Genomic DNA, 14,502 nt, shown 5'->3' with positions numbered 1-14,502 from the left:
TTCGTCTTTAAGTCATACTAGTTGAAATATTTTTAAGATGTTGAGAAAAATTGGGCAAAATGATGACGTTAATTTTTTTTTGTGTCTATGATCATTGATAAGTTAGAAACTGAAACCATTTGGTTCTGTACTTTGACGTCAATTATTTCATCTTATGAATTTTAATAACAATTCAATATATTCATTATATTTCGAAAAAAACCATTTTTGTTAGATAATGCATATTTTAGACAATGATTCTAAAATGATTAACGTTTTGTTTTGATAATAAACAACTATCAACATTTCTTTAATAAATACTTTATTATAAACACTTATGTTCACGACTGTACCTTAACAAGTTCATACGATGTATGTCAACAAGTGACCTCTTGATCTCGCCAGTGAAAAATAGCTTCTCTGTCTAGCTCATTAGGGTTCATATCTCAATACTCGTAAAGTTACATCATTGTCCCTTATTGTAAAGTACATTGAAGACGAAATTCTTATCGAAGACGATTTGTTACAATCGTGGAGATTTTTTTGTCAATTTTTAACGTGTCAAAGAAAAATTTAAATAATTTCACGATGGCTTAGTGGTAAAGCTAAGTATAAAAATATTTAATTGCGAAATTAAGTATTTATATTATATTAAATTTCCCAATTTAATTTTATATAAACCATCGTGAATAATTTGTTATACAAAATAACTACAAAAAAAAAAACATCTTTTATTTTGTAAAACACAAAAATATCGACAGTTAAAAAAAAATGTACCATCAAATAATCGATATAATATATGCGTATTTAATTAGTGTTCATTAAAAACAGATACTCGAAAACAAATTAATTCATAATACTACGAAATTATTAGAATTTAACATTCATAACCTCTTTAAAAACTGACCATGAATGATATGTAGCAATATAAACACTTATAAATCAGCAATGCAATTAAACTATTAAATATCCATACTAATAATTATAAAATACTAGCTTTCGGCCCGCGGTTTTGCCCGCTTTGTCTAAAACATAATAAATTATATGCTAAAACCTTCCTTTTGAATAAAAAAAAACCTACATCAAAACTGAAAGTTTTAAAGATTTAAGCATACATATGGACATAGGGACAGATAAAGCGACTTTGTTTTATACTATGTACTGATTAGTTTGTCTGACCATCTGTTATGAATTCACGGTAAACTACATCACCGATTAGGATGAAATTTTAAACAATTGAATAGTCTCTACTATAGGCTACATTGGTTTTCAAAAAAGCTTAATAAAGTAAAAGGTTTTGTTATTTTTGTCTGCGGGTAAAACCGCAGGGCACAACTAGTTATTTATATTACAATATCAGATTTGACACATTTAATGACATCTAGTTAGACGTGTGTTAGTAGAAAATAATAACAATTTCACGAGGTGTCAATAGTTTTTACCTTGTATGCATGAGCTTTCACTTTTGAGAAACAAACATTGTTATTTTTATGAATCATCAAAAAATATATAAGTAGTATGTATTATAAAGCTGAAGAGTTTGTTTGTTTGGACGCGCTCATCTCAGGAACCACGGTCAGATTTGTAAAATTCGATCAATGTTCGTACTTTTATCGAGGAAGGCTACAGGCTATACATATATTATCATCACGCTAACACATAATATAGGAGTGGAGCAATGCGGGTAAAACGGGCGGCAAAATACATAAAGTAAAAAATACTTATTAAAATCAATGGAAGAAGGTTCATTACAATTTCTAAAATTAAGTATATAAGCGTGTTATTAATATTTCAACTTTATTAATAATTATTATGTTATATTATAAAATACTTCATAATATTTCAACTTGAGAAAGCTTTCTTGAACATAAATACGCTTAATTTTACAATATTTAACATTCAACCAATAACACAACTTTCTTTTGTTACAGAAGCAATACTGCAACCTTCGTTCGGAAATCTGCTGCAGACTCGAAGTGTCCTCCATCAACCAAGGTGGTTCATTCAACCAGGGCAGCATCTTTGGCCAATCTTCCAACTCCTTTGGCTCCACTGCATCTTCCTTCACCCCCGTAACACCTGTAACTCCCATCCCTGATGTGACAAGCCAGAACAACTTCATCGAAACCGATTCTTTCTCAGCTGGTAGCGAAAACAACGGACTGTACCGTCCTGGTTCAATTGGCAGTGGCTTGAAGCCCGGTATCCCATACCTACCCCCTGTAGATAGCGTTAATAGCGGAACTAACCTTGTTAGTACTACAGCTTTCACGCCCATCGTGACCACTCCAAGACCGATTATTCCAACAGTGAAACCATACATTCCTCCTGTGGTTACTTCCACATCAGCTCCCGGTTATTTACCTCCGATTGGTGAACAAACCATCAATCAAGAGACGATTGTACCTAACCCGGTATATAACGAAGGGTCCCTAATTCTTGATGAGACCAGGCCTCCTAGACCTACACCAGGCGTGCCGTTTGTGCCAAGTAAGCTATTTCTATTAAGTTTAATATTTTAATATGTCGAAGAAATAAAAAAAGGTCGAAAAAACATTTAATGTAACTATTCAGAGATTTTTCATTGTTGCTTCGCTATTATTGGTCGTAGAGTAGATGTTAAATAAACAACAATGCATTTTTAAATTCGAATTAGTATTTTTTGAGAAAAGTTTTTTTAACAAATACTAATATAGTTTTATAATTTATCTATGAATATTCAGATTTATAGCATTCAAATGAGAATTTTTTAATGAATAGAAAAAATTCGACCACGAGGTTTCGATCTCGTGTCTTTTTGCCATACAGGTGTAACGCCTAGGCTTACATCAATTTCTTCTACTCTTTTGGTTTTATATCTATTTTATTATAAACATTTATTTATCTATTATTACTTGTTACTAAAACATCTATAATTTGTAACTACATTCTTGCAAATAAATATAATTTGGATTTGAATTTGAATTGAGAAAAGGTAGTTAATATTATACTTTTTTTCAACAGACGAGATCCCCGCTGGTTGCGCAGCTGCTCTCAAATGTACTCCAGTTGAATTCTGTACTGCTGAAGGAGTAATTTCCAACACATCTGTCGTTTTGACAAGAGACCAGGACGCGTACAGAGTACCTTTAACTGTGAGTTGATTAAATATATTTTAACGGAATTTAATTCCGATTTATATAAATAAATATATAAATAAAACCCACATAGTTCCCGTTCCCGTGGGATTTTCAGGATAAAAACTATCCTTTGTGTTAATCCAAGTTACTCTCTATATGTGTGCTAAATTTCATTGTAATCGGTTCAGTAGTATTTGCGTGAATGAGTAACAAACACACACATACACATCCATCCTAACAAACTTTCGCATTTATAATATTAGTAGGATACCAAGAGATTCCAAGTACGTACTAGACACTACCTTTTGCTTACTAATACTTGTAATGATCGTAAATTATTTACAAGATAAATAACATCAATGACTACGTTGAAGACTGTGCGGATTGGATTTTAGACAGCATTTCAATGAATACAAGTCATTTATTATAATGTCATCGCTGTCTGTCTGTTTGAAAAGTTACTCAATTTACTAGAATACTATGTAGAACAAGGGCGGATCCAGCCTTAGTGCCAGGGGGGGGTCACATAGACGTGGGCAATTTTCAAAAGCTATAGTTTGGTAATTTAATTGATACGTAGATTTAAAAAAAATTGGTCAAGTGCGAGTCGGATTCGCGAACCAAGAGTTCCGTACAAACATTTTTATATGTTTTAATATTAAATTTATGCTCTTTGCAATTTTTTCTTTATCTGTGCTATAAGACGTATGTAAGTTTCTATTAAATAAAGATTAAATATCAAGATTCTGTGTTCACGGGAAGTACCCTCTAGGTTTTGATTCTGGCAACACTTGCGAATGTTGATAAGCATGAAATGTATGTTTTAGCAATTTTTCCTCCATCTGTGCTGACATTGCTTTTAACCAAATTTCAGAACTCTGTGTTCACGGGAAGTAGTACAATACCTATAGATTTTGATTTCATTGGGATAATGTCGAAATTTGCGATAATTTACAGCATAAACGTCTGTATCTTTTGATTGCGTTGGCTTATAAGTTTGATTTTTTCACAGCTTTAACCGTAGATTTGAGTATTCGGTATGAATTTCAGATTGATACCTCCACGCGTTCCTGAGAAAAAGGGTCTTGACAGGCAGACAAACTTGAAAAAAATATATTTTTTGCAATTATTCCTGTATCTAGGTACTATATTTAAAAAATTTTAAAAATATTTTTTTATATTATAATCTAAGGAAAGATTCATGCTTGCAATTAGTAAACAAAGTCGTTGTCTCTGTGCCTATGTCCCTATGTATGATTAAATCTTTAAAACTACGCAACGAATTTCGATGCAGTTTTTTTTAAAGATAGAGTGATTCAAGGGGAATAGTTGTTATATAATTTTTATAAGGATTTAGAGAAAGCGGGCGAAGCCGCGGGTGGTAAGCTAGTCTGCGTTATAAAACGTTTGATTGTACTAAACATGACTCTGTGTACTCGGGAACTACCCTGTAGGTTTTGATTTCTTAGGGAGTGTCGAATTTTGCGAAAAATTTCAGCATTTACAGCTATTGATTGCGTTGGCTAAAACGTTTGAATTTTTCACAGCATCAAGGGACCGTAGACCGTAGGATTTCGACATTAGCAAGGGAATCAATACCCTGTCCCGTAAACACAGTCTTGAAATTGAGTAAAAAGTATCGTGTTATAGCACAGATGTTGTAATAACTGCGAAAACCCTTATTATTTAATTAAATTAAATAAAAATATACATGTATTTAATTGATATTCACATCAGAACTCAGGTCTATAATAACTTAAATCTGTTATTTAATTCAAATTCTAAGTCAACGCAATCCGAAGAAAAAGCAATTAGAGCCGCATATTCTGTAATTCGCAACTATACTTGCAAGGGAATCATCAATCAAAACCTACAAGGTATACTTCCCGTGAACACAGTCTTGAAATTTGGTTAAAAGCAACGACTTAAGCACTTACAAGCACAGATAAAGAGAAAAATCCTTTAAACAAAATAATTGTAAGATACAACATAATGAAAAAATATGTTTGCTCGGAGTCCTCGGTGCGCGAGTCCGACGCGCATTTGGCCGATTTTTTGTTGTAATTTGACTGTATTTTCTGTTGTTCATTTAAAAAAAATTTTGCTATTTTATGTCTTATCCACGAACTGGGAAGTTTCGATATTTGAGGTATTGTGTGAAAAGTGTAACAGCAAAAGTTGTAGAAAAAAAATTACCTAATTACATACAACTTTACCATTACACTTTAATCCGCAGATATAGATTTTTTAAAAAATCGAAAAACCTGTTTTTTGTCCTTTAATTACGACCACAGGTCGACCCTAATAAACTTTTTCTATAATTTTTATTATATTCTCTTCCGTTACCGTTTGTAATTGATTTCATTGTTCTATATTACTTTTATGTCTCAAAATTCAATAAAAACATCATGTTTAATCAATAAAAATATTAAATTAGTGGTCCACTTAGGTCGTGGACCTAGCCCAGGGGGGGGGGTCATGACCCCGTGACCCCCCCCCTGGATCCGCGCTTGATGTAGAAAACAATTATAATCCATATAATATGTATGTGTTGGGCTTAGTAATTCTAAAGGTATGCTATTGAAAAAGTTGTGTCATATAGCTCAGGATAGGAAGATATTTCTAATGTGCATTTACATGTAATATTACCGATGTGTAATTTTACAAAGAACATTTGTCTCGCCTACCATCATACATTCTTTTAAATAACTAAAATACTGCATTGAAAGTTAACAATTTATTATTATGTCTGTTCTATTACATTTACGTATCTACTACAAAAATAAATTGTGTTTTATGATAGATAAACACACATAAGAAAACTCTATACACAATTTTAATGTCATTATTATTAAAACAATCCTCTTCTGGTCTTCTCTATACATTATTTTATTTGACCAGGATGGCATGGATTAAATACGCAAAAGAAATAACAATCCTGAATACATTATTTTTAAATTACCAGGACTGCAGAGACATCGAAACTGGTCGCATCGGTAAATGCTGCCGTGATCCCTACTACACCGACCCGTGGCCGACCAACCAGCTCGGCAAATGGGTGCCCGGTGTGTTCGGTGGAAACGACGGGAAATACGTACCTGATAGCAGAGGCAGCTCCAATAACGTCAGGCCTGTGACACCACCCACCACTGGATCTGTGCTTTTCGGTAACTTCAGGTAAATCGAGGTTAATTTTGTTAAGATTATCATTCTAGTTAATAACCGAATTCTAAATAAGGAGGAGCTAGTGCCTTTCGGTTTAGTTCTTAGTTAAAATTTTTTGAGATAGCTTTTTTATTATTTTTGAGGGTAGCGTAGATATGTAGTAGTAAATCAAACTACTATGTTGATTGTATTCATAACCGATATGTTTTCCGTTTAGAAATATAAGTAAATCATTTAAATGTAACTGGATTTCGTTTATTGGAATTTTGTAAATGTATACTGTAATGTTTGTGTGTGTTAAGTGTTTATTTTATTAAAGAAATGTTTTCTTTAACAGAACAACACCCAAACCAACGGTGCCATCGTTCGGATCAACTCCACGATTCCCAACAACTGTTACTCCGTTCGTTTCAAAAACACCCGGACAAGGACAGTTCACTAAGGGCGGTCAAGGTCAATTTACTAAAGGCGGGCAAGGTCAGTATGGCCTCGGAGGCCGTGGACAAGTGAGCCAAGTTGGAATCGGTCAGATAGGAACTGGTGGACAAGGACAGTACTCTCAATTCGGAAGGGGTCAAGTTGGCATCGCCGGACAGGGACAATACGCCCAAGGCGGTAGAGGTCAATTCGGTGTCGGATCACAAGGGCAATACGGAAGGGGACAAGTCGGTGTAGTCGGACAGGGTGCAGCCACGCAAGTAGGAGTAGGCCAAGTCGGTGTAGTCGGTCAAGGACAGTACGGTCAAGTAGGAAGAGGACAAGTCGGTGTTGTCGGACAGGGAGCTAATACTCAGTTCGGCGCAGGACAGATAGGTGTCGGTGGACAAGGGCAATACTCTCAAGTAGGAAGGGGACAAGTCGGCATTGCTGGACAAGGTCAAGCGACACAATTCGGTGTAGGCCAAGTAGGAGTCGGTGGCCAGGGACAGTATTCACAAGTAGGAAGAGGCCAGGTTGGCATCGCCGGACAAGGTCAAACTAACCAATTCGGCGTTGGCCAAGTAGGCGTCGGTGGCCAAGGACAATACTCGCAAGTAGGAAGAGGACAAGTTGCTATTTCTGGACAAGGTCAAACTAACCAATACGGCGTTGGCCAAGTAGGTGTCGGTGGCCAAGGACAATACTCGCAAGTAGGAAGAGGACAAGTCGGTGTAGTGGGACAGGGAGCAAGTCAATTCGGTGGACAAGGACAGTTCGCTCAAGGTGGACGCGGTCAAATCGGTATAGCTGGCCAAGGCGTAGCTACTCAACTAGGGAACGGTCAGATTGGCGTAGTTGATCAGGGAGAATATACGCAACTAGGAAACGGTCAAATCGCAGTCAATGGGCAAGGACAATACTCGCAAGTTGGCAGGGGACAGAGCGCTTTTGGCGGTGCAGGTAAATTGATTTAAACTTATTCGTTTCTACAAGGCTAGGTAACACCTCTACGTCGTGGGTGTTATAGGTGGCGTTCTCTTAACATCAGGTGATCTATTGGCTCGTTTGCGTGCTCTGTCATAAAACGATATTTGATAAAAACTGTCCAAAAAGTTCTCATACTTTCAGGATCGTATTCGTTTACATTGGGAAATTATATAACCGTTTTATTAAACTAATCATGTCACAGTTATTTTGTCCTATTGTAGGGACAATAGTTAAGAAATAAGTGACCTAAGTATGGTTACATAACAATAATTGCAAATATTGCGGTCTCAAGTAGCCGAGACATCCTGTTATGAATCACTAAATACCATTATGATGTCGTCTAATTATACCATTCAAAGTGACATTGCTATTCAATAAAAAGTAACTTTGATGTTGCTTAATGATCCATTATTTTTTAATTACCTTCACTTGTCATTATGTGGTCCCGGATTTAGTTCTGTTTCGAAGTAATTATATAATTTTTCTTTCACTTTAGGACAAATCGGTTCTGGTTCCCAACAATCCAACGCGTTTTCAAAGGGACAATTCGGACAAGGTGGTTTTGCTACTCAAGGACAGGGAGAACTGGTTTCTCAAGGACAGGGCCAATTGGTGTCACAAGGACAGGGCTCGTACGTTAGCCAGGGCCAAGGCCAACTGGTTGGTCAGGGAGGCGGTCAATACGTTAGCCAAGGAAAAGGACAATACAGTTTTGGAAGCAGTAGCAGCAGCAGCAGCGGACAGTACGAACTCGGAGGACAGGTTAGTTTTGGTTTAATAATCAAATTTTCAAAAACACTAAATGCAACTAGACCTATTTAGAAGCGCTTTTGAATCATTATAATACATGGAAGATTAACGAAAAAATAATAAATGTCGTAGTATGTATTCAAAAACATATCCTTTATGTTTAATATTATGAATACTACAACTACCTAATAAGAAATTGTAATTATAGATTGTATCTTGAACATCACAATTTCTTGAATATTATTTACAACAAGAACCTAAACAAATACGTAAGACATTTGAAACGGTATTTTATAGCAATAAATCTTGTGGCTATTTAGCGAGTATTTACGCGCATCTTCATCGCCAATTTAAATTATTATTTATTACATTGAACAATCTGTTACTGGTATTATATTAAGATCTATAGGAAAGGGACTGATATTCAGTTTCGTACAAATTATTTTGAAACTTAATAAAATAAATCAGTCTCATACAAGTTGAACATGAATGTTATTGAACATTTAATAAATAATAATTAGATGTAACACTGCTAGATAGTTATATGTATAAGTAAATTTCAATTCAATATTTAACGTCGAATTTCTTACCATAGGGACAACAGCAAGGTTTTGGAATCATAAACCAAGCGCAAGGCCTCTCCAAAGCATCAGGACAACTCGTGTCACAGGGACAAGGCCAAGCTATTTCACAGGGCAAGGGCCAGATCGTTTCCCAAGGAAAGGGCCAGATTGTTTCGCAAGGAAAGGGCCAGATTGTTTCACAAGGAAAGGGCCAGATCGTTTCACAAGGAAATGGTCAGTTCGTATCGCAAGGAAATGGTCAGTTCGTTTCGCAAGGAAACGGCCAGATTGTTTCACAAGGAAAGGGCCAAATTGTTACCCAGGGCCAAGGCACTCTTGTATCACAGGGTGGTGGATCTTACATCGAGCAAGGTGAAGGCCAGACTGTTTCTCAAGGTTTCGGTACCGGATTCACACAGGGCCAGGGCTTTTCCGTTTCTCAAGGATCAGGATTTGGTGTTGAGAATGAGTACCAAGAATCAGTGCAAAGGGTGTTCCTTCAAAGATATAATGGTGCTGGACAGTGCGGTATCTTAAACGTAAGTAGTTAAATACATTATTTTAGAAGTATGTGAGTATGTGTGCGTGTTTGTGTGTATGTGTGTGTGTTATGATATTACACGAAAATTGCTTATATTTGAATATAATTTTGAAAAAGTAAAAGGAAATTTACTATTCGAAAAAAGGTCACATACGTGTAAAAAAGCCTATTACAGTTTATGTATTTAGACATTGACTAAATTTAACTTTAATTCAACTTATATGATGCTTAGCACGTGTATTATTAACATAAAACAATAATGTATTCTGTTTGTTTTAAAGTAATTAAATCAGGTATTTATGACGATGCTTTCGTCTATGTATACTCGTGATAACGAGTTTACCAGACTTTATGTTCATTATCAGACTTTAAATTCGTTTTATTAAATGATACTTATTTCGATAGTTATTTTTATTCATTATCTATACTTCTAAACTAATATTATAAAGAGGAAAGGTTTGTAATTATGTATGTATGTATGGTTTTCACGCATAAACTACTTTGATGAAACCGATTTTGATGAAATTTGGCACAGACAATCTTTAGACCCTGAGAAAGAACATAGGGTACCTTTTATTGCGAAATATGTACCACGGGCGAAGCCGGGGCGGACCGCTAGTAGTTAATAATCTCAATTTTATACTTAAAAATTATTTTTACAGTTGTTAGTTTACAATTCTCGTTAAACTCGTTTAGATAAACTTATATTTATTTATAATTGTTTAAATTATAAACAATATTTCATAATAATTCTACCTGAATGTTTCCATTTAGTCATTTTTATATACGAATGATAATTTCAAGGTCGATTATTGATGCCTCTCTATTTAACCAGGAGTTAATGAGATTTAAGCTGTTAGTTACGAAATTGACTAATGATCGTATCGTTTTGAAATCTTTATAGTCCGAGAGACCGCTGCGATATTTATTCGATATGTTAAATTTGATTATAGTAGATTTGGCATGCTATGAAGTGTTGTGGTGAATCAAATAACTATGTTTTTGCTTTTATCTATTAACTATACAATTATTGTGTTAATATCAATACTTTCATTATAGCAAAAATAACAAAATATTATTTGCCAATCTTAGAAAACTCTCCGTGTCTTTTATTTACATTTTTTTGTATTTAAAACATTTAAGAGCTTCAAATCATTTTTAAATTGACAAAAATTTAATAAAAATACGAAGACACGATTAAAAATCACCTCATATTACGTTATTATACTTAAAAATTACACTTGCGGTCTCTCGGACTACAATATTCTTCGTATTAGAATAATTTATATCTCCATAGCATTATATAAAAATATCCATAATATTACACACACTTTTCGTAAAGGTCATTTAATAATTAGGAAGGTCAATTTGGATTTATTACACTTCGCGTTTATAACATAACAAAAATAATATACAGGGTGTCCCACTATTGGTATACTAAGCGCGAAGGAACTCGTAGTTTTGCATACACTGATCACGTAAAAAATACTTAAACAGCAAAATGACGTCAAAAATTTTTTGCTAAATTTTTCCTGAAAATCCATGTATTCTTCTCTAGCTTCGCGCAGCCGGCATATACCGCTTCTCTAATGTGAGCATTTTGTCTATGAAAACATAATCTTAAATGATAGCTCACGTGCTAGTGGCAAAGTTGGGCGGGTTGCTTGTTATGGGTGTACAACATAGAGTTTTAAGAATTCATCTTTTTGAAAAAAAATGTGTCTGGAATTTTATAAGTATTTTTTACGTATTCAGCGTATGCAAAACTATAACCTCCTTTGAGCTTAGCATACCAACAGTGGGACACCCTGTATAATAGGCCTAACAATATATTAAAAATGTCGATATTTTATGTTGGTATTGTTGACCTCAAGTTGGTATTTACATGACATTTATATGGATTACTGATTAATAACTAGGAACAGTAAATGACTCATACATTTTTCTGATGTATATGCTAGCTTTCCGCCCGCGGCTTCGCACGCTTTAAATAATAATAAAAAACCTAATAAATTATATATTAAAACCTTCCACTTGAATCACTCTATCTATTTAAAAAAACCGCATCAAGATCTGGTACGTAGTTTAAAGATTTAAGCATACATAGGGACATAGGGACAGAGAAACTACTTACTTACTAACGTACTTTGTTTTATACTATGTAGTGATTAGGTATGCTATGTATTCGTAAAATAGTTTATATAGAGCATTAAACTTACTGATTAAAACATAATTAAAACTGTAGGTATAATTAACTTATTCTTAGATATTCATTAAACCAATTTAATTATAATAAGTGGCTTTCTGTTAGCGTAGCGTTCAATAGAATAGACTACGAATGTATGAGATTGACGTAGGCTGTAGATAAACGTTCTCTTAGGATTTGCGTAGAGTCGTATTGAAGTAAATGAAACTAAGCAATACATTATGCAAATACGTGCAGTCGTTTTCAAATGATTATAATAATAAAAATAAATTGACTTTAAGTTATTAATTAAGAAATGAATGAACGAATAAACTATCGAAGAATGAACTGCAAATGTATTGCTATGTACGAAGAAAAGTGACTTTTACTATATCTGTTGTACTTATTTAAATTAATAAATGAACGAATGACCAAAATATCGAAGTATGAAATAAAAATGCAATTTCATAGAAAGCAACTTTATTTATCTATAATTTTGTCACCAGCCCCAAAAACCATACGGCAACAAGAACGACTTAGAAACCGACTTCGCAGAGATCCCCTGGCAAGCGATGGTTCTTCTGCAGACCAACAGAAGCCTGCTATGCGGTGGTGTGATCACCAGACCTGATGTTGTTGTCACTTCAGCTGCCTGTGTTGATGGGTAAGTGAACATTATATAGCTGTTTGTTGGTAGCTCTGGAACTGAAAAAAATAGGATATGTTATTAAGTGAAGATACGATCCATACGAGTGTAGTATTTTAAAATAATATTCTAAGTAGTAGTTTTAATAATATTAAACCCAAATTCATTCAGTCCTAGTTCACCAATAGGTAAATAAATCAGGTATTTTGTGTATTAAGTCAAAATATCAACCTCCGCTTTTTGTTCGTTTATTGATAAATTTTATTATTTTATATTCGCTTTATGTTGACCTTAAATCTAAAATAACTAAAGAAATATAATATAATGGCATACATAAAATTTATAAATGTCGCTTAACAATGTCATAGACTATAAATATGAAGTATCTGTGTAATTTACACGTTTTGTTTTTTATTTGAAACATACAGCCAGTTTTTTTTATAAAACCTCCAAACTTAAAAAAACCTGGCCGTCCACAAAAAAAGAAAACATTCCAAAATTCAAAATTCAAATCCGCAGCCTCGACGCGAAGAACGTTCTCATCAAGGGCGGTGAATGGAAACTGGGAATCGACGACGAACCCCTTCCCTTCCAAATCGTGCAAGTCAAGACGATCCTACGTCACCCGTTCTACCGCCGTGGAAGTCTTCTATACGATGCTGCTATCCTGGTACTTAGCGAGAACCTGAGATTGGCTAAGAACATCAACCCGATCTGCTTGCCTAGTACTCAAGATACTTTGGACGCATATTACAATGGGGCTGGCGAATGTGTTGTGACTGGATGGGGCAAGATTGTATTGCAAGGTTAGTGTTTTTAATTATTTAGCACATCCCTAATACTGTAATCCTAACTATATAACATTTGGTTTTATACAGATACTAAAAAGTCCTAAACTATGCAAATTTAAAACAAAATGCAGCACATCACTACATAGTATAAAACAAAGTCGCTTTCTCTATTCCTATGTCCCTTTGTATGCTTAAATCTTTAAAACTACGCAACTGATTTGGATGCGGGTTTTAATAGATAGAGTGATTTATTTTGATAGGGCGGTAATATGGTTGACAATTCAGCAATTAGCAAAATTTATAACTAAATCCGAAAACTAAATAATATTCATTACTTTTTACGAAAAATAGCACTTTAAATAATTAATATTTCCACTTTAATTAATATAGAGCCCGTAAAATTTTCATGCTCTTGAAAAACATTAAAAATACCTCTTTATTAGAATAAGAACTAGACTTGACATATATTCTAATCTTTTACCACTGTTTCGCAAATATTGGTCAATATCAATGTTTTCACATCCGCTATTTAACATACTGTGTGATATTTCGAAATAAATTCCAATCTTCACACGTTGACCCCGGAATTATTTTATTTACGTAATAATATTGCATCAAATAAACTTTTATGAATGTTATTTTGCTAGGACATCACTATCACTAATTATTTTTTGATAGGACATCACTATCTCTATTATAAGGGATGATTATTAATCCTGGGTTAAATAACTTATTCGTCAAATATCGTTTAAAAACAACCATTTTAAAAATGTGTTTAACGAACGGACTTTTGATATACAAAGAGAAAAACATATAGATAACATAAAAACTAAGATTCATAATTATATTATCACCGATCCTTGATAAGTTTGAATTAAATCTGTCCATTTAAATGTCAAAATTGAGTGTAAAGGAGTCGGTTACATACAAACATACAGGTGAAGCTAATATACGCGTTTAAAAATCTATCAAGACAGTTAGGAATTATACTTTGACACAAGAATTTTATAGATAGACTAGCTTCCACCCGCGACTACGTCCGCGCGGAAAAATTAAGAAAAATTAAGATTTTTTTCTACGTATTTTTCCAGGATAAAAGTATCCCATTTTATGCCCAGGATAATAAGGTATAATTATACCAAGTTTCATCGAAATCGAACCGTTAGTTTTCACGTGATTTCTGAACATACTGAAAGACAGACAGACAGGCAAAAATATTTTATTTTTTCAATATTTTCAATGTAAAGAATTGACTCTCCTACAGATTTATTATTTGTATAGATAGAGACATCTTGTAATAAATATTATCTAAGTATACTTAGCATGTAAATGTAACCTTTACGAGGAAAATTGGGT

General features: G+C 33.9%; 1 protein-coding gene across 2 annotated transcripts in view; it reads left to right on the top strand.

The window, feature by feature from the left end:
* LOC149895768 (uncharacterized) overlaps positions 1-14,502 on the top strand; it is a 65,311-nt gene that overhangs the window by 36,492 nt on the left and 14,317 nt on the right. Inside the window, exons 3-10 of one of the 2 annotated variants that reach the window (XM_090118681.1) lie at positions 1,911-2,469; positions 2,983-3,113; positions 6,064-6,275; positions 6,601-6,740; positions 8,167-8,432; positions 9,016-9,522; positions 12,216-12,373; positions 12,875-13,161. In XM_090118681.1, the coding sequence (XP_089974807.1) occupies positions 1,911-2,469; positions 2,983-3,113; positions 6,064-6,275; positions 6,601-6,740; positions 8,167-8,432; positions 9,016-9,522; positions 12,216-12,373; positions 12,875-13,161 (2,260 nt within the window). Of the gene's footprint in view, positions 1-1,910; positions 2,470-2,982; positions 3,114-6,063; positions 6,276-6,600; positions 7,644-8,166; positions 8,433-9,015; positions 9,523-12,215; positions 12,374-12,874; positions 13,162-14,502 lie in introns of both variants that reach the window. The other variant, XM_090118680.1, reaches the window with a different exon arrangement.

The sequence above is a fragment of the Colias eurytheme genome, chromosome 30 (assembly GCF_061535395.1).
Source record: "Colias eurytheme isolate Ceu_HAF_F1 chromosome 30, ilColEury1 Martin Lab GWU primary, whole genome shotgun sequence".
In the NCBI taxonomy this organism is placed as follows: domain Eukaryota; kingdom Metazoa; phylum Arthropoda; class Insecta; order Lepidoptera; family Pieridae; genus Colias; species Colias eurytheme.
This window is presented reverse-complemented; position numbering and strand designations above follow the sequence as displayed.